The following is a 19,723-nucleotide window of genomic DNA, read 5'->3' on the forward strand; positions in this document are numbered from 1 at the left end:
ATGTGAATCCCGTATATCTAGGCAGGAAGGAACACTGGCGAAGAGCTTAGCTTATCAAGGGAAGAAAATCACATGGCTTTGGCTTGCCAGGGTTCGCGTCCCTTGGTCTTCCCTAGGCCATCTTGTCGTGCGTGAGCCGCTGAGTCTGAAGAGCTTTCAAAGGGAAAGGACTTAGACACACTTGAGACCACAGACCCAGGAGGAGGCAAGTCCCTTCCTTCCAACAGACCCTTACCTGTTTCCCAGTAAGCCAAAGACAGAGACGCCGCCCAAGAAGGCAGTGCACTCCCTGTCACCTGAGGCTTGTGACCCAAGGACACCCCAGATGGGGTGCTGGTGATGGAAGAGGGCACTGGACATCTTATTCCTGGAGTCCTGGAAGGGCCCTGTCCTAGAAGTCTGCCACCATCCCACTCTGCCACTTGCCATGCTCCTCTCCTTGCTGGGCCTCAGTCCCTGCATCTGGCAAATGAAACCCCACAGCCTGCCTGCCTGACTCATGAGGCTCTTCTGAGGTGCTAGGAGCAAGATGGGACTTGACACTGTAGAGGGGAAATGCCACCAGCTGAGGACACAGTGCCTAAAGTCCCACTATGACATTGGTAACTGCCAGCCATCTGTGCTGCTCTCCAGGGTCCCCTTTCAAAATATGAGCTTCCCGGGGCAAGGAGGTGAGGGAGTCAATAGATACAGTCAGCAGAGATGTGGTCACATCCTCTTCTTCTGCCAGGTGGCTCTGGTGGCTCCGGGGACAAACAGGACCCAATAACTGGACGTAGGCAACTAGCCTCAGGTTTGCACAGAGTTCACTGGGTCTGGCTGGAGGTTGCAGCGAGAAAATGTTTAATGCGAGAGGGGACAGGTCTGTACAGCCTGGAGAAATGGTCTGTGCTCACAGGGACGGAAGAGGGAGGCGGGAGGAGGGGAGGGAAGGAGGGTGGGGGAGGGGGAAAGAGGGAGAGGGGAGTGGGGAGGGGAGCTCAGGCACTCAGTGGAGATTAAACAGCCTGGCTGGATCATCTGGCTTGCCGGTGATGGCTAAATGTGGCTTTGCCTCAGTTTCCCAAGTGGCTTGAGGTAAGAGAGACCTTGAAGCAGGCAGCTGGCCCACTCTCAGCTCCCCTGGTGGTCCCACCTCAGCGCTGGTATAAGAGTCCGCTGGATATCACGACGTAGCCCTGGAGGGCAAGGAAAACCATGGGCCAGGTCAGAGGCCACACGAGGGCCAGTAGGACCTCCAGCCGCCCCATCAGCCTGGCTTTGAGCTCATGTTCTGCCACTCTTGCTGCAGGTATCCTGAGGGCCGTCTTTCACCTCTCTGGGACTCAGCTTCCTGCTGTCACTTGGGAGTGGCCACTCTATAGGCCTACAACGAGGATGCAGCCAGGGCACATGGGCAGAGCCCCCAGCATGGGGCTGGGGCTCAGTGCATGCTTGTGGACGCCGTTGGGACCAGCTTCTCCACGTCCGGGTCTCCCCGGGAGAGCCAGACGCCTTCCCTGTATCCTCCCTCCCTGCACTGCAGAACCGTGCCCAGGGCCTGCCAGTCATCCAGTCATTCCTTCCACAAATCTTCATTGAGCATCTGCCGCAAGCCGAGCCCTGTTCCACGTGCTGGAGACAAGCCAGACCCAGGCCCTGCCCACCTGTAGCTCATACATGGTCCGGTGCAGTAGCCATTATTAAATTAAAGCCAATTAAAATTACATGAAATTTACAATTCAGCTTCTTAGTTGTACTGGCCACATTTCAAGTGTCCAACAGCCACTTGTGCCCAGGGGCTGAGAGCAGCTACCGTGTTGGACAGTGCAGATTTCCATCCTCACAGAACGTGTTTTTGGACAGTGCTGGTCTAGAGACCTTTGACTTTGGACCCAGTTGGCTAGATTGGTGAGCACCCCGGCGGGTGGGTCAGCCACTGACCTTGCCTATCTGGGAGAGTCTCCGGGAAATTTTCACTAATAGCCCAAGTTCCAACATGTGATAGTTGTTCCTTTTTTGGGGGGTGGGGGAGTAGATCACCCAAGTGCCTTCGGACCATAGTTCTAAAGCAACATGGGCATCATCCCTGGGAAAACATCAGTGGTCCCACTCGGAAGATGTGAATAACACACACAGATGTTGGGCTTGAGGGACCTTGGCTAAGCTTTCTGTCCTTTGTACGTCTTGATGAGTGAATAGAAAGAGTATTATCATTTATATCTCAGGTGACACGGCAAGAAGTTGTAAGGTCTCACCCTGGGCAGTGAAGATGGAATTTCACCCTGGGCCCACAGTTTCCCAACAGGGAAGGTGATTTTAGAAGGGTCTGGAAGCCCCCGTCCCCCATCCGGCCTATGGAGGTTTGTGTATAAAACCGGAAGAAGCCTGTATGTGTCATCTTCCACAGACACCAAAGAGGTTGTGCCCCCAGCCCAGGGCATAGATCGTGGGATAACTGAGTCCCCTAATGTGGCCTGGCATATTTGTTGAGGACCCTTGTACCAATGTCTCTAAACATCTGAAATTTTCCGTCTCGTTACAGCCAAGGATTCGTGGCATGGTCTTGACAGGAACAGAGGACATCCCAGGCCTGGCTGACCCAGAGACCCCACTGTTCATACTACTGGGAAAGAAGGGTGGGAGGCACCCCTGCCTCGCTGAGCCCAGCCTTCCCCCGAGGGAGGAGGAAGCCCATGTGGTCACATCCAAAGGCTCTCACCTCATAGACAAAGACCTCAGGGTCGACATAGTGGAGGTTGACCATGTTGGGGAGGGCAATCCCCATGCCCAGGAGAGCTGCAGGAGGGGAAGGAGAAACAGGTCAGCCAGGGGGCCGCAAGGGAACACCACCCCGTGCTGAAGTCCTCACGTGCCTCGTGACTGAGTCCCACAGACAGCCAGGGAGTGGGAGCCATTATTATTAGACTCATTTTACAGAAGGGACACCTGAGGCTTAGGGAGGGGAAAAAAACTTAAAAACGCCCACCCTCATAACCTCTGAGCCCTGGCGGTGGGTAGGGGGCTAGAAGGGAACCTGGAACAGAGGAGGGTCAGCAGGGGACCATAGGGGCCTACTGGCGTGGAGGGCGGGGCTCACCGTTGAGGTGATCCAGCAGGGGCTTCTTGAACACGGCGTCCATGAGTGGGTGCACTTGATCTGTCTACAGCCACGTAGTCGGGGAGGCCGTCGGCCCGCTCCAGTGAGGGGCCGAGAGAGATGGACAGATGGGCCACACATGAACACGACGACAGACACAGACAGGCACACAAATGGCAGAGGGATGGGTGTGGGGAGGAGGGCAGGTCATCCCAGTCCTGCCTCCAAGCAGAGCCCAGCTACTCCTGGGGTCAGGACAGCTTTCTGAGCATCTGGCCCCCAGAAACCGCTCTCGGGAGAGGAGACAGACCAGCACCTGGCTGACACTGTGTGCCCAACAGGTGGCTGGCAGACTGCCTGATGCCAGGGGACCGGCTGCCTTATTGGTGCTGACCAATGGACAGATGGACTGATGGTGGATAGACTGATGGACTGTAGTGACTGACAGGCCGGCCAGCAAAGGACGGCGTGGTGGCTAACGACCCGGCCACGGCACATGACTGAAGGAGCAGCCAACCCTGTCCAACGCTGGCTTGTCTGATTACCGACAGACTCAGTGATTCTTGGCCTGACCGGTCATCGACCACCAGGCAGTGACAGGCAGGCTAACTGACAGGCCCCACTGAAGAACCGAGGCTGACGGACCGACTGACCAGCCGACAGACAGCCTGGGCAAGACAGACTGGCCGCTGTCCCCAGGCACCCCAGGAGGAAGCTCGATCACGGTGGTTCGTACAGGTGCACTCATGTGCAAGCACACGGCTCAAGGCCTGCCCAACCCAGTGAGGGGGTCTCTGGAGACCCCAGCCCCACACTCACATCAATGAAGCCCACATTGGAAGAGGCCACGGCGAGCTGGATATCCCTGGAAGAGAAGCAGGAGGGTTAGTGCTGGGGCCTAGTCCCCCCCCCCCCCGCCCCCACCATGTACCACGTGCTGCATTCCAGGCTCCCCTGCCGGACACTGATGGGTGACACTGTGACAAGGGGCTGCAGGCCCATTGCACAGAGGAACACACTGAGGCTGCTGGATCCAAGAGGACTTCCTTACCCCAGCACAGATGTGGTCCCCCGAAGCTTCAACTTGGACACAGAGAGCTGGAGGCTCAGGTTCACAACCTGGCACGAGGGGAGAGCAAGGTCAAAGAGCACAGACCCACGTGGGAGTCCTCAGTTGGCCACTAGCTCCCACCCCTTCCCTGACTGATTCAGGTGTTTGTGGAGCCCCCGGAGGTGCTGGGCCCCGCACACAGCCCTGGGACAAACACAGTGTGAACGAGACAGACCAGGTCTCTGCCCTTGGGAACGCTCACAGGCCAGGGGAGGTGAACAATAACCAAAGTAACCAGACAAAGGCCTTGCAGAGAGTGGCAGGTGCTGTGAAGGCAGAGTGGTAGCATGGAGAGGGCTGGTGGGGCCTAGCTTTCTCAGGGTGGTTCAAAAAGCCTGCCCTGAAAAGGGCTGAAACTTTAAAAGAAAAATTTTTTTTAATGTTTTTATTTATTTTTGAGACGGAGAGAGACAGAGCATGAGCAGGGGAGGGGCAGAGAGAGAGGGAGACACAGAATCTGAAACAGGCTCCAGGCTCTGAGCTGTCAGCACAGAGTCCGATGCGGGGCTTGAACTCACAGACCTTGAGATCACAACCTGAGCTGAAGTCGGACGCTTAACTGACTGAGCCACCCAAACGCCCCCAAAAAAGGGTTGCAACTTTTAAGCTGAGACCTGAAAGAGGAGAAGCCAGCCATGCCAAGAGCTAGGGGAAGAGTGTCCTGGGCACAGGGGACAGCACATGCAAAGGTCCTGTGGCATGAATGTCATGGCATAGTGAAAGAACAGCAAGGAGCCCAGTGTGAACAGAGCAGAGCAGAGCAAGTGAGGAAAGTGGTGCCGAAGTGGGGTCTTGGGTGTCACCACCCTCCCAGCCAGTCCCACCAGCCCACCTCACTCACCATATCAAAGGAGAAGAGGGACCGGAAAGCTGAGTTGGAAGCCACTGCCCGGACCTCCACGAAGGGCTGCAGCTGAAGCGTGGCATTGTGGGTATGGAGTGTGACCACGGGCGTGGCGCCCAGCTGCACCTTGAGCGCCACAGGCATGGGCTTGGGGAACCAGCGGGCCACCTGGGAACAAGGGGAGGGAGAGAGGGAGGAGGGCACCTAGGGGCAAAGGCTGGGTGGACTCTCCACTCCTCACCCCTCCGTCTCTGCTCAGATGTGACTGGGTCTCAGGCCGGCGTCCTCAGGGACGCCCCGCCTGAAGGGGTGGTAGCCTTGTGATCTGTGCCAGGAGGGACAGGAATTCAGGGGCCGAGGGAGCTTGAGAAGGCTCCTGGACCAGGCTAGGGGTCGGGGCCTCCCCTAGGAGGTAACCCCAAGCTTGGTCTTGAAGATGAATGAGAGAAAAGGAAGCAGAAAAGGCCTTCTGGGCAGAGGGCAGTGCCTGGATGAGGGCATAGGAGGGAAACAGCATAGGAGCTGGGGGCGCTCCTCAGATAGAGCAGGTGTAGCTACAAGGACAGACACTGAAGGCCGCATGGGACACATACGAGCCAGCAGAGACCCCACAGCCAGAGACTCCCCCACTCCAGTCCCAGCTGGGCCTCAGCCCCCGAAATGACCGAAAATGTCACCAACCTCGGGGATGAGCTGGCCCAGCACAGATGTGTTGAGTAGGTTGTCACCCGACTCCTGAAATCAGTCCCCACATCACGACAGGTTTGAGGGCAGCCACTCCCCAAGCGAGACCAGCTTTTGCCTCCCCGTAACCCCCATTTAACCTTTCCAACAGCCAACCCGTGGCCCCAGATCTCGAGCTGCCCCACCCACAATTTGACCTTTGCGGGGCCTCCCCAGGCTGGGCCACTGGGCGTGCCTGTCCCACGTGCCCTGGGCAGCAGGTCCGACCCTCACCAGCTGCCCTGTGATGTCCAGGTTGAGGGCACCAGCCTTCTGCAGCAGCAGGAGGACAGAGTCAAACAGGTCCCGGGAGAGACCCACGGTTGCCATGGTTCCATTGGCACCCACGTGCAGTGGCAGCACAAAGGGGGTGGCGTCCACGGGCAGGACAATGGGCTTGCCCAGTAGGAAGAGAACGGCCTATGGGGTTGGGGGGTGGTGAGAGGGAGAAAAGCAATGGGGCCTCAGCGGGGTGGTGGCTCCATCACAGAACCTGGGGCTCTGAGATGCCACCCACCCATATGTCACATGCTGTCCAGCCTCACACCTTTGCCCGCATGCCTTGCTCCCACCTGGAAGGCCATTCCAGCTCCTCCTCCCTCCTGTAGTCCAAAGACGCCAGAAGCAACAAGCCCAAGGACCCTGGGCTGACAAGGTGGCACTTACGTTGATATCCAAGGAAATGTAGTCCTTAGTGATGTTGGGCACACTGATCATGGAGTAGCGAATCTGGGACTCTGGACCCACAGGGTTGAGGCCTAAATGAAAGCGGGATGAAGAAGAAAACATGGCATCCTTAGCCTTACCTACCAATGCCTCACCTATCCAGAAAACTCAATTATCTGACTACCCAGGCCAAGAAGCCGAGGAGGTAAGAAAAAAAAAAGGTCTCTGAGTAAGTGAACTTATGTCACAAAATGCACGCACCCAAGATTCAGCCGCTTACAACCTGTGGAGTCTTACTTTACACACAATTCTAATAGTTTTGGTTTCTCGCTTTCCGAATCAATGGAAGACTAGAGACCCCAAGTTAGAAGGAAAGGGAAGGGTCACTCTAGGCACAGATACCCCCTGAAGAAAGCAAGAAGGGACGGCAGAAAAAGAACGGAGCTCACATGTGTCAAGGTCTGGACATTTGACTTACACTGTCCCATTCAATCTTTACCACGAGCCTGTAAGGCTAGGAGCCCATTTTACACACACACACGCATACACACACACACACAGAGTTTGGTGAGCTCAGTTGTGCCCAGGACTGGATACCTGTCTGTCTCTCTCCACCTGATCACACAGCCTCCTACAGAAAGTCCAAAGGCACATGCCCCTGGGACCATGCACTGCGGGAGCAGAGCAGTGCTGCTCCCCAAGAGACCCTCAGGGAAACTTTTGTTCCAATTACAGTCCAATTGCTATAAGGCAAGTTCTCCCAAAGCTCAGAATATTGTGACTGGGAAGGTTGCAAAGGGTGAGTCACTCGTGGGAGCCACATCTCTGGACACGGCTAGGCTAGCCGGCGTGGTAGGTGAAGGCTCAACCTTGCGGTCAAGAAAACCCAGCTTTTAGCAATAGGTCCTCCAAGGCTCTGAATGACCAAAGTGTGTGTGTGTGTGTGTGTGTGTCCATCAGATTTTGGTCTGATTTTCTAATGTCTCCTCCGGATTTAATTTTGTTTCCTCAGTATTCTGGAAATTTCTTGTGCTTGTAAAAGCAATATAGTATGACTCCATTTCTACAGCTCCGTGGCCGTCAGAAGATTGGGGTGGGAGGAGGGGGGCAGCCCAGAGGAATCTGCGGGGCTGGCGAGGTGTTCTGTAGCTCAAGTTTGGAGGTGGTTACGCAATTGTATGCATTTGTCAGAACTCAGAGGACTGGACACTTAAAAGAGAAAATTACTATATGTTTTCAAAATGAATAAAAACATTAAAAATGTTTAAATACTGCATTGTGGACATACAAAAGGGGTTTTTTTTTGAAAGATGGAAAAAATATAGCCCAGAATCTCAAATTTATTTTTGTCGGTATTTTCTCCTGCAGAGACTAACTCCCTGCCATCTGTCCTCCCCTCAGTAAAGCTGCACTGAAGCCGTGTGTGGCTGTGGGTCCTTCTGTGGTTTCTTTACGGGGTGGCGTTATAGCTTAGTCAAGAGCACGGCTCTCAAGGCAGGCTGCCTCAGTTTCTCCATCTGTAAAACGGAGCTAATAATACTACAGTAAATATTAGCTTTTATTATACTGTATTTTGCCAGGCATGCTGCTGGGTGATTAAACGCCCTTTTAAGCTATGCCTTTTAATGGCTCCTGTCACTCCACGCTGTAGGTGTACGTGACTCATATAAAGAGTCCCCTAGGGCTGGACGTTTAGATTTCCTTTACCAGATTTTTTTTTAATTCCTCAAAGAAAAGGGCAAGAGCTGGTCTTTGCTATGAGCCCAGCCACAAGCATCTTGATGGCGCTAACTCCACGAGGGAGAAGGGAGGGACGAATGTTTGTTGAGCCTACTGCCTCCCAGGCACTTACCCTGTGCTGCCCATAGCAGCACATGGGAGAAATAGGGATTTTGAGCCCCGTTTGTTTGGATTGAACTCGTCAGGCTCAGAGAGGTGGAGTGACTTCCTGAGACCACACAGCATTTGAGCAACAAAGCCAGGATTTAACTTCATGTCCTTTGGTTCCAGGTCCAGTTTCCTTGACGTCTCGGTGCCTCCTGTTAAGGTTAGTATGGGGGGGGGGCTGCAGCAATGAGGGGAGGAGGCCAAATCAAGGACTGTTCCCTGCGGGGACGGTGAGTCGGGCCATGACGTGTGGGCAGAGCAGTGGGTGGACACGTGCGGAGGAGAAAGCCAGCGTGAGCCAGCTCATGGGTGGTTCTAGCACCGTGCCGAGGATTTTAGACTCGGAGCCTCCAATTTCCCGTCTAGAAACTGGGGGGACGGAGGCCGCCTCACGGGACTGCTGTTGAACGTTTGCCCAAGAAAGCCAAAGCTACCCTGATACGAAAGTCTTCACTGAAGAACCCACCACAGATAAACATGGACCCTGTCGGCCATCCCTCCGGACCTGACACCAGCATGCCGCCCTGCCTCCTGTCCCCGCACACCTGTCCCACACTGCGTGACAGCTAAGAGGTAAAGCCCTGACTCCCATTGCAAGGCGTATCTGCCGGCAGTCAACGCCTCTGGATTTTACAGAGGCAGCGATGGTGACATGGAGAAGCACTAGAGTCCCGGGCAAAGTGCTCAGATAGAGGAAGGTGTGCTTCCAACAGGAGCATCTTTAAGACCGGTTTGCGGTGAAACGGAGGGAGCCCTGGATTATGCTGAGGCTCGGGAGCACATATGACCCCCGGATCAACAAAGGATGCACTCTTTGACCTGACCGGGGCAGGGCAGGTGATGGTCAGAGTGGGTTTTTTTCTTTTTTAATGTTTATTTACTTTTAAGAGAGAGAGAGAGAGAGAGAGAGAGAGAGAGAAGAGAGGGAGACACAGAACCCGAAGCGGGCTCCATGCTCCGAGCTGTCAGCACAGAGCCTGATGCAGGGATCGAACCCAGAGCCGTGAGATCATGACCTGAGCCAAAGTCGGACGCTTAACCGACTGAGCCGCACAGGCGCCCCACCAGGGCCAGCGTGTCATTAATGCGGATAAACAACCGCTGGAACAAAACGAGGCCTGCCTGCTTTCACAGCTTTTAGCTTTGTGTCGTAAGATCAAGTCCTGATCCAGCCTTGTTCAGGTCACTACTGCAGCCACGCTTCCACGTGGACCATGCACTTGTGGCTCCGAGCCCTGGGAGCCCGGCCGTGGTAGCGGAGGCAGGCGTGGGGGGCAGTGGGGATGTGACCGGTGTTGGCAGATGAACACCCCAGCTCTTGTCCCTCGGGCAGGATGCAGGCACGTTGGCCTCGGCCGCCAAGAGCCCCCCGGTGGCATGAGCCCCAGTTGCCCACCATAGCGCCTCTGCTCAAGAATACACCTTCCTTCCCCTCCCACAGGCACCCCTCCCCAACCAGTACCCCTAGGACCCACCCCATTCAGGCCACATAGGCTAGCAGCTTGTCTCAGGGTCTGCTTGGGGGGGGGGGTGGTTATCCCCACAGGCCTTGCTCCTAGTATACTCCCAGTACTCCTGCATATGAAGACCTCTGGAAAAATCAGAGGCCGACAAGCCAGACGGAAGATGGAGAGGAGAGGGAGGCTCGCCTCTGGATGGGTGGATGGCGGCTGAGAAGGCAAGTGGGGGCAGGGGCACTTGGGAGCAGACGAGCTTGAGTTCACGTGCTGAGTCAGAGAAGCCTGCCGGAGAAGGTGTCCAGCGGGAAATAGAATACACGAAGCCCCAAACTGCCAGTGGGGAGAGTCTGGCAAAGAACGTGGGAGATGTGGGAACAAAACCAGGGGACAATGGGGTCTCTGAGTCTCCAGGCAGGGGAGGAGGCAACTGCAGACTGAATGTACTCCCCCACCCCGCCCCCACACGCATGTGCACACTTGCACGCACACGGCAAACATTCGAAGACGTGATTCTAGAATTTGGAGATTCCCCAAGTCCATCAATAATTGTTCAGTCATCCTACGGTTGATCTCCCAGAGGTCAGCCCTGACTAGGGGGCCCTTTGAAGGGTCTTAGGGACCCCAGAAGGGGCTCAGAGGCCCCAGCACCCTCCCCCTGGGCCCCAGTTCTTACCAATTAAAGTGCCCAGGTGGACGTTGAGGCCCTGCACCAGGTTGGAGACACTCAGGCACAGCTGTGGCAAGACAGAGGCGGAGGCTGGTTAGGGTGGCACTGGGGCTGGAGGGGTGAGGCGGGGAGGGTCTAGGGTCCCAGTCTGGAAGCCTCCTCTGGCCCACCAAGGTCCGGAATCCCTTCCTTCCTCAGCCACCCAGTGGGCATCTTCCAGCACCTCTCCTGGGCACTGAGGATTCAAAGAAGTTGGGGCCCATGAGCGTCGAGGAAAGAACGGGGGCAGTGGGACACAGCAGGAGGGGACCACAGCTGGGCCCAGACAATCGGGTCAAGGAGCCTGCTGCACTGGGGCCCAGAGGCCAGCTGGGGGATGGGTGCTGCACACGGGGAGGGCAGACAGTGGTCAGCGAGCAAATCCAGAGTTCTGGGCACAGTGGGCAGCCCGAGAAGTGTATTAAGCCGGGGTCAGTGTGATAGAAGGTGGGGCAAGGAGAGACCACAAGGCCAAGGGTGGTCACAGCCTGGTCCAGACAGAGCTGCTGGGGCTGGGCCAGGGGAGGCCAGGAGGCAGAGGAGAGGGCCAGGTCGGGCTGTACTGCCTTCAGCCCTTGGGCCTCAGTCTTCCCATCTGCAAGATGGGAACACTGGAGCCCGCCTCTGTTGGGTGTGGGATGGCACCGAGTGGGTTGATTTGGGGTTGTAGGGACCAGATCAGGAGATGGGGTGGCGTGGGAAGGGGCAGAGGTGGAGAAGCGGCCCGCCCTTGGCAGTGCGACCCTAGCTCCAGAGGCACTGTCTCTGACGAATGACAAGGGTGGAAATAGCGACAGGAATCACGGCGCTCACTCTGCCAAAACTGTTCGAAGCTCTTCACAGATGTTAATGTGCTCAACTCCACCCTACCTGGCTGGAGAGGGAGGTTTACTCTCTGTGCTGCGCATGTGGAAATGGGGTCCGAGGGAGGTTCGGTGACTTGTCCGAGTGTCACAGCCGGGAAGGAGGGGACCAGGATTCAAGCCCAGGCCACACCTGGCTCCAGTGCCCATGCTCTTGTCCACCTTCCTTTTGTCTTTTTCACAAGCTTACGGCCCCTGATAGCACTGCCTCCCCGCCACCCTCCGGCATGGAACTGGGGCTGGCCCAGGAGCAGGGGCCTCCCTTCCCCGCAGCCCCCAAATCCACCCTTATTTCGTCCTCTCTGTCACTGCCCCAGACCTTCCCCTCAGCCTCTTTCCTGCCCTCGTGGGAAAATTGGAGAAGTCCCATGGCCTTCTATTTTAGAAAAAGCACTGACAGTCCCAATGCCCCCATGCCTACAGTCCCCCATTCATGCACCACGCCTTCACGGGGAAACAATGGCCTGGCCCCGGGGAGATCTGGCAGGAGGTCTATTTACCTTGTTCCGCAGGACAGCTCTGACGTGCTTCTGCACCAGGGCCAGCGGCCCCGGGGCCACGCTGAGGGAGAGTCACAGAAAACGCTCCTGAGCTCCAGGGCACCCATTCCGGCCCGTTTCTCCCGGCCCACAGTCTCAGAGACAAGGGTGTCCCCTGAGCCAGGGGGGGCCAGTGAATCCCATTCTTCACTCCCATGTGCCAGACGCAGTGCTGGCACCATTGTCCCCGCAGATGAGGAAACTGAGCCTCAAAAAAGAGGTCATTGGTTTGGAGGTTTGGAAGTGGCCAAAACGTGATTATGAGGTCAGGCTCAGGGGAGACAGAGAAGACGCTGTGAAAGCCGGACTCAGCCCCGTCCTTGGCCCGCTGGCTTCATGGCCACTCTGAGCCCAGGGAGCTGGGGGTGCTTCCTGCTCAGGCTCCAGTTCTCGGTGACACAGCCAGGAGAGTCCCTTCCTCATTCTGCGCCTCAGTTTCCCCTCTGAACAATGGGAGATGGGTCTAGGTTGTTTCTCAGCGGGGATCCATAGGACTATAGTTCTTCGGGGTTTTTTACTTTAAGTTTTTATTTAAATTCCAGTATAGTTAACATACAGTGTCATATTAGTTTCAGGTGTATAAGTTAGTGACTCGACACTTCCGTACATCACCCCGCACTCCTCAAGGCAGGTGCACTCCTTCCTCCCCATCACCTGTTTCCCCCCCACACCCCCTCCCCTCTGGTAACCATCAGTGTTTCTCTATAGTTAAGAGTCTGTTTCTTATTTTGACTCTCTCTCTCTTTTTCCCTTTGCTGGTTTGTTTTGTTTGTTAAATTTCACATGTGAGTAAAATCATATGGTATTTGCCTTTCTCTGACTGACTCATTTTGTTTTGCATCCATGTCATTGCAAATGGTAAGATTTCTTTCTTTTTTATGGCTGAGTAATATTCCAGTGTGTGTGTGTGTGTGTGTGTGTGTGTGTGTGCTATATCTTCTTTATCCATTCATAAATGTTGATCCAAGCCTCAGCCCAAGCTCACTGAACTGCACCTCAAGGGAGGTGGGAGAAGGACAGCTGTGTTTCTAATGTCTTTAACTTCTGGGCTTTCCTCTCCATGAGCAGCCCCTGCCCACGAGGATGGCGAGGGGTCATGTGTTACACGTGAAGATCATGGAACCCAAGATGGGCGGACTTATGCCCAGCCCCCTCTGGGGGGAGAAAGGCCAGTCCCAAACGCCCACCCAGCTCACATGTGAGAAGGTACACATGCAGGAGGTGAGTCAGGCTACGGGGGTTTGAACGCACTCCACCGTTTGCCAGCTGTGTTACTTGGACAAGTTACTTAACTGTTCTGGGTCTCCATTTGTTCTGTCATAAAACAAGGGAATACTTACATCTTCCTGGTAGGACTACTGTGACGTCATGAAGGGCTTAGAACCTGCACAGCACACAGCAGGTGCTCTGGAGGTGGGAGCCCCTGTCAGCTTTAGATGCAGCCCTGACTCACAGTGAGGTTGACGGGTCCCAGCCCCCTGGGCCTCAGAATCCCCATCTCTGCAGGGAGAGACCTCTGAGGTCCCTAAGAGCCACGTCAGGCCAGCATCCTCCCTGAGCAGTATGGTAATGGCTGTGCATCGTCATGTGCTGTGGGTCGGGGGGGGGGGGAGCACAGTGGAGGGGACATGGCCTCGCCGTGTGGCCTTGGGCAAGTCCCTTCCCCTCCCTGAGCCTCAGTGTCCTCAGCCATAAAACAGGTGTGATACTGGGGGTCTCTTAAGCCCCTTGGGGCAATTGGGTGAAAGCTGGAGCAGGAAACTCGAGAAATGGTACCACAGGCTGGGCAGCTGGGACTCTGCAGCCCCGCCCTCACCAGGCACTCACCTGGAACTGCCATGGGACACACTGGCGTTGCTGAAGAGCGGGAAGCAGGCAGAGATGCTGACCACGGGGGTCCCGATGGAGCCCTGGGCCACATGGGCATCGGCCAGCACTACCACGGGCAGCATCAGCTCCAGGGGCTCTGGGACTCTGTGGGACACCATTCCTGAGCCCCAGCGGCACCACCCAGCGGAGCCTACCCTACAAACCCCCCCCCCCCACGGCCCGAGCCCGCCCTCCACTTGACGCAGGCAGGTGTGAGATGGCCCCGCCTGGGGCAGGCTCAGAGCCCTCCACGCTCCACTCAAGGTCACAGCCATTGCAGCAGATGGGCTTGAACTCTGGTTCCCCATACCCTCTCACTGCGAGACCCTGGGCCAGTCACTCCCCATACTGAGCCCCAGTTTCCTCTTCTGTGAAATGGACATAAGCGTGACGGTGCCCATCTCTCAGGGCTGTGCTGAGCTTTCTATAAGGTGGCCATGTGAAAACACCCTGCGTGGAGCCTGGCCCACAGCGAGCACTCATACAGTGTTCGTGTCAGCGCAGAGGGGTTGAAATAAGAGATCCCTCTGGATGCCCACGCTGATTGTTTGGAAATCAAACACACATAAAGTGCCTGGGACACGGGGATAATTCTGATAGCTACATCTACTGGGCACCTGTAGGAGGTGTGATTTTAATTACGGCAACAGATCCGTTCACTGTGTCCCTCACAGCCATGCTGCAGAGTTTCATCCCACTTCACAGAGGAGGAAACTGAGGGCTGCAGGAGTGAAATGGCTTCCCCGGGGACACAGCTGTTGAGCAGGGTCCAGGTTCTCAGAAATTCTCTCATCGTCTCGCTCCCCCACTGGAGGGTGGGAAGGAGCACTGGACAGGAAGTGGAAGGCTTGGGTGCAGGTCCTGGGACTTGCTAACTCCCCTCCCCTCACTCTGCCCCTTGGAGCTTCCCTGAAAATCCTGCTGCCCACCCCTGCCCCCAGGGAGATTCGCTCACCGAAAGACCTTGAAAGTAAAATTAGCTGCTACCAACAATCGCACCCCGAAGTCGGCAACAAATTTCAGGTGGAAGTGAGGCACACGGATGTTCAACGTCTGGATCCTGTAGGGTGGGAGTGGAGGTGATGGGGTGGCCTCATTAAACCTTGGAATCACCTCTGGGGTGGGTGTTCTGAGCCACGCTGCTGATGTTATAAAGAAGGACTTTCTGACTGTGGGAACCATGGCATGAGGAAGAGGTAGTGAGTTCTCCATCCTAGGGGGCATGCAAGTCACTATTGGACAACCAGCTGGTGGGGAAAGGATGCAGAGAGGATTCCCAGCCTTGGGCAAGAAGTGAGTGGGATGATTGTTCGGGTCTTGGAGAGATTTTGGTTTCTGACAGAAGTGGGGAAATCTTGGAAGGTGGGCTCCAGAAGGCAGAAACTCCCCTCCATGGCATTCTAGTCAACAGCTTTGGCTTGTAGCCCTCCAGGGATGGGAAACTCATTCCCTTCAAAGCTGCTTATTCTGATCGCTAAGCACTTTTCTTTCTTTCTTTTTTTTTTTTTTTTTTTTTTTTTTTTTTTTTTGAGAGAGAGAGAGCAGGAGTCAGGGCCAGAGAGAGGGAGAGAAAGAATCCCAAGCAGCCTCCACACCCAGTGCAGAGCCTGGGACTTGATCCAGGGACTTGATCTCACAACCGTGAGGTCATGATCTGAGCCGAAATCAAGAGTCAGAAGCTTAACCGACTGAGCCACCCACGTGCCCCCTCTAAGCACTTTCTAGCTATCTTTTCCTTTTTTTCCTAAATGAGTCATGTTTTCCCTTGCACAGTTGGAGGTGGGAATTCAGACAATACAAAATGACATAAATTTTAAAAGTCACATCAAAACTCCACCCGCGAACAGTCTCCCTGTTAGCACTTAGCTGACATCTTTCTGTGACTCTCTTTGGGACACAGGCTGACCTAGAACCTGCTTCTTTTCACTTGACATCCGCCTTGGCTGTCTTCCCGCTTCTACAAACAAGGACACGTGTGGCCAACTATAAAACATTAAGGAATCCTTGACTCTTGGGTATTTATGTCATTCTCAGTTCTCCACTGTAAGCCAAGAGCAGTGCCCCAGGCCTACCCTAAGAGTCTCAAACTGGGGGCCTCCACACCAGCTGTTGTTTTATCGTGTTTTAAAGTTTTAAGTGTTTTTTGGTAAGTTGCCATCATTCAAAATCGATAGATTTTTTTATCAATTTTTTTTTTAATGTTTATTCTTGAGAGAGAGAAAGAGACAGAGCATGAGCAGGGGAGGGGCAGAGAGAAAGAGGGAGCCACAGAATCTGAAGCAGGCTCCAGGCTCTGAGCTGTCAGCACAGAGCCCGATGCGGGGCTCAAACTCACAGACCGCGAGATCATGACCTGAGCTGAAGTCAGCTGCTTAACCCACTGAGCCACCCAGGCACCTCCAAAATTGATAGATTTTAAATATATATATATATATATGACTTCTCTTGGGTATCCAGAGATCTGGCAATAGTCAATCTGTTCCCACATGGATGGGGACAGATGGCTCAGCCCCTGGGGGTGTCTGAGCTTGAGATGGCCCCCATCCACCTCTGCCTTTGAGTCTCTATTCATTACAGGAGTCTGGGGGTACTTAGGCTCAGACTTGTGTCTCAACTCAGTGTCTCGCTTTTGGAGGAAGTAGCCAAGGCTCTTGCCAGCCCTGGGGACCCAGGAGCTACAGTCTTGACTCCTGGGGGCAGAAATCTGCTAATTTAGAGGCCCCAGGACCACCCCCACCCCCATGTCTCCACCTTGGTCCCAGCTCCTCAATCATCTTGTGACCACTCACCTGAAGGGTGGGCGTACCTGATGGGGGAAGCCCCCCTCGAGCTGGTAGGGAGCACTCCCCAATATGTGGGGCACTCATCTAGTGGACTGAAACATTTCTCCCAGGAGGTGGGAGCACTCACCTTGTGGGCTGATGCACCTCTCCATTCCAGTCCAGGAAATACGGGACTGTGACGTTCAGGGCCTGCTGGAGCGGGGCTTTCCCAATTTCAGACACTGCAGGGTCAGAGCAGGTGAGGTCAGACTGTCCTCGGGAGCTGCTGAGCAAGACCGCACCACCCACCACCGCCTGCCCCACATCTTGGGCAGAGGGGACTTGGAGACTGGAAGGGTGTCACATTTGCTCACGGGCAGGGAAGGGCTGGGGGAGGCAGTTGGGTCCCCATGAGTGTTACTCACACCAGGCCCTGCAAGGCATGCCTTTCCCCTTCTTGCTTCTGCCTTTCGAAATCTTTTTTTTTTTTTTAATGTTTATTTAGTTTTGAGAGACAGAAACAGAGAGCGGGGGAGGGGGAGAGAGAGCGAGGGAGACACAGAATCCGAAGCAGGCTCCAGGCTCTGAGCTGTCAACACAGAGCCCGACGCGGGGCTCGAACTCACGGACCGCGAGATCATGACCTGAGCTGAAGTCGGACGCCCAACTGACTGAGCCACCCGGGTGCCCCCTGCCTTTCTAAATCTTGTCTGCCCCACTCCTCATAAACAAGAACATCCTTTGCCCTTCTGCAAGACTCTGATCGAATCCCATCTCTTCTGGAGCTTTCCCCCAAGTCCCCAAGCAGAAGGAGCATTTCCCAGTAGAGTGGGACAGAGAGTGGGGGTGCTGTCCTTGGGGGGCCAGAGGCTGAGGATTCTGGAGTCCCTCAGATTCTGGGTACAAATCCCAGCTCTGCTATCACCACCACTGTGGCTGCTCTGTGCCTCAGTTTCCCCGTCTGTAAATTTGCAATGATTATAAAGGTACCTGTCACACAGCGTCCTTGTAAAGCCTCAATGCACAGTAAATGTTAGCTTTCACTGCTATTTATTTGTATAATAATAATGACTGTCACTTCTCTAGCACCTCTTTTGTGCCCAGCACTGTTCTGAGGGCTTTGCCTCTCCTCACAGTTCCATGACGTAGGTACTACATTGTGCCCGGTTTACTGAGAGTGAGGACATCTGGCAAGGGGATGCTGGATCAGCTGAGGCGTCTGGCCTCCAAGCCCTTGAACTTCCTCATGCACCTGTGCGGCCAGGCGAGGGAGGTGCTCATTAAACCATCCAACATGAGTGGGATGAAAACGAGAGCTAATGGTGCTGGAAGGGAGCACCAGATGAAGAGTCCAGAGGCCTGGACTTCACTCAGACTCACTGTGGGAACCAGGAAACCACTGCGCCCCTCTGGACCTTGGTTTTCCTTAGACCTGGAGCAGACGGCCAGCGGCCTCTATGTTCTCGATACTCCTCTCCAGCCTGACCTTCTGTGGCTGAGCCAAGACTCACACCCAGGCCCCTAGACTCCACCTACAGTGCTCGCCTGACACAGGTTTGCAAGACGGGATTGGAGAGACACTGTTAAGAAGCCACCCAGTGCCACCTTAGAAAGAGGTGTGTGCGGTCTGAGCCTCCTGCTGGATTTCCACCAAGAGCACACGCAGGTACACCTGGGATGGCTCTCGGGGACAAAGGAGGCTCACACAGGACAGGCAGAGCGATGACGGCCAGGGGAAGGCAGCAAGCCTCATGTCCCTGCCTGTAGTTTCCACGCACGTCTCCATGCCCCAGTGACAGACTAACACGGGTCACTGACCCCTTTCACTGCCTGCCTATCTGCCCGGATACAAGGTCCCGGAAGGCTGTGTGTGTGCCAGGGGCGCTGCTGCCTCCGTGCTTCGTGGCCTGGGCCACTGAAAGTCCCTTCTATTGTCTGACCTGAGTGCCCCATGCTGTAATCTGAATTTGGTCTGGACTTGGGGGAAACGGCTTCTGATTTCTCACCCCTGACCCAGCTCTTGTGGGATCCGGGGGCAACTGGGAGGTAGCTTTTGTCCCTCCCTGGGCCTACGTCTTCTCATTGTGCCCTCCCCGGGGGGATGAAGCAGGTCTTCGAAGGACGGGCAGAGTCGTAGGATAGAGACCTTGCCCGAGAGGGGCCCAGAGCAGCGCTGATCTTCTTCCTGTGAACCCCACAGAGCTCCAGCTCCGGTTCTGTGCCAGACGTGCCTTCCCCCAGCACACGTGTGTGCACCTACAGCCCACCCTGCACGCACGCATGTACATGTGCAGGCCTGGCAGCCACACCTGTATGCTCACACCCAGGCACGTGCGTGGCGCTTGCACGCGTACAAGTCAGTACACGTGCTGACACTCAGGTGCACACATGGGCATATGCATCTCCATGAACTCTCAGGCTTGCACGCAGACACACACGAGCAAAAGCAGACACCCACACCAACACTTGCCCACCTCGCGGGGCCACACGAGTACAGCCGTGCGTGCGCACACACGTGGCAGACAGGACATATACCCCCGCTCGGGCATTTACTTAATAAGCGTTTGCCGAGCCGCACTTCGTCAGCCATTATCTGGGGGCCAGGGACACAGCGGCCCAGGAGATAAAACCCGTACGGCTTTTGAGTTCACAGATCCGCAGGCACGCTTGGGACCGTGCCCATGCTCGTGCCCTGTCACACGGGGTAGCCCGGCAGCACGCCTCTTACCGTAGCTCAGCACGGCCCTGTTGAGTCTGACCACGGTGCCCGGCATGGAGGCGCTGACCACAGGCAGCAGCAGGGACAGCAGCAGGCCCACCCTGCGTGCCGGAGCCATGGCTGTCCTGGCCACTGCCTCCCCGAGATCTGTGGGCTGGGGCGGGGACGAGCATCAGAAAGCTTGCCCAGAATGCGTTCCCACCCCGCTGGCCGTTTGAACCCCACCCCAGCCCGGAGGTCGCAAGCCCTGGGTGGTGATCGCAGCCCTACCCGAGACCCTCACACGTCCATTTTGCATCTCGGCATTGGGAGGTATCATCTTCCCAGCCTGCTTCCTCAGGAGCCACAGGGGGATCTGGACTGGAAGCAGGCCCCAAGGCCCAGAGAAGACATGGCTTTGCCTAAGGCCACACAGCAAACTAGGCCCGGCGGTGGGACCCACGCCATGCCAGAGGAGGTGGAGGAGATTCCTGGTTAGGGAGACTGAGAGCAGCC

At 55.6% G+C, this 19,723-nt stretch overlaps 2 protein-coding genes across 2 annotated transcripts in view; both read right to left on the minus strand.

Moving 5' to 3' along the window:
• Positions 1–3,604, minus strand: part of LOC109272557 (vomeromodulin-like) — a 286,851-nt gene extending 283,247 nt beyond the window's left edge. The window contains exon 1 of the mRNA XM_053890342.1: positions 3,597–3,604. The gene's annotated coding sequence lies outside the window, so the exon portion shown is untranslated. The remainder of the gene's footprint in view (positions 1–3,596) is intronic.
• BPIFB2 (BPI fold containing family B member 2) lies at positions 842–19,371 on the minus strand. Its single transcript, XM_053890344.1, has 15 exons — positions 19,238–19,371; positions 16,658–16,751; positions 14,703–14,807; positions 13,706–13,852; positions 11,840–11,900; positions 10,444–10,504; positions 6,424–6,515; positions 5,992–6,177; positions 5,716–5,769; positions 5,032–5,202; positions 4,131–4,198; positions 3,899–3,944; positions 3,080–3,143; positions 2,702–2,778; positions 842–1,178 (listed from the first exon to the last, which is right to left on the minus strand). Exons 1-15 carry the CDS (start codon positions 19,344–19,346, stop codon positions 1,137–1,139), a joined length of 1,377 nt encoding a protein of 458 aa, XP_053746319.1. The 5' UTR covers positions 19,347–19,371; the 3' UTR covers positions 842–1,136.
• Between the last annotated feature and the right edge of the window lie 352 nt (positions 19,372–19,723).

The sequence above is a fragment of the Panthera pardus genome, unplaced genomic scaffold (assembly GCF_024362965.1).
Source record: "Panthera pardus isolate Hobbes unplaced genomic scaffold, ASM2436296v1 HiC_scaffold_25, whole genome shotgun sequence".
NCBI lineage: Eukaryota > Metazoa > Chordata > Mammalia > Carnivora > Felidae > Panthera > Panthera pardus.

Coding starts and splice junctions, on each gene's coding strand:
- BPIFB2 (XM_053890344.1), bottom strand. CDS start 19,346: ATGGCTCCGGCACGCAGGGTGGGCCTGCTGCTGTCCCTGCTGCTGCCT. Junction 5,770..5,991: donor TGGACATCACAGGGCAGCTG/GTGAGGGTCGGA, acceptor GACTGATTTCAG/GAGTCGGGTGACAACCTACT. Junction 3,144..3,898: donor CCAATGTGGGCTTCATTGAT/GTGAGTGTGGGG, acceptor ACGTGGCTGTAG/ACAGATCAAGTGCACCCACT.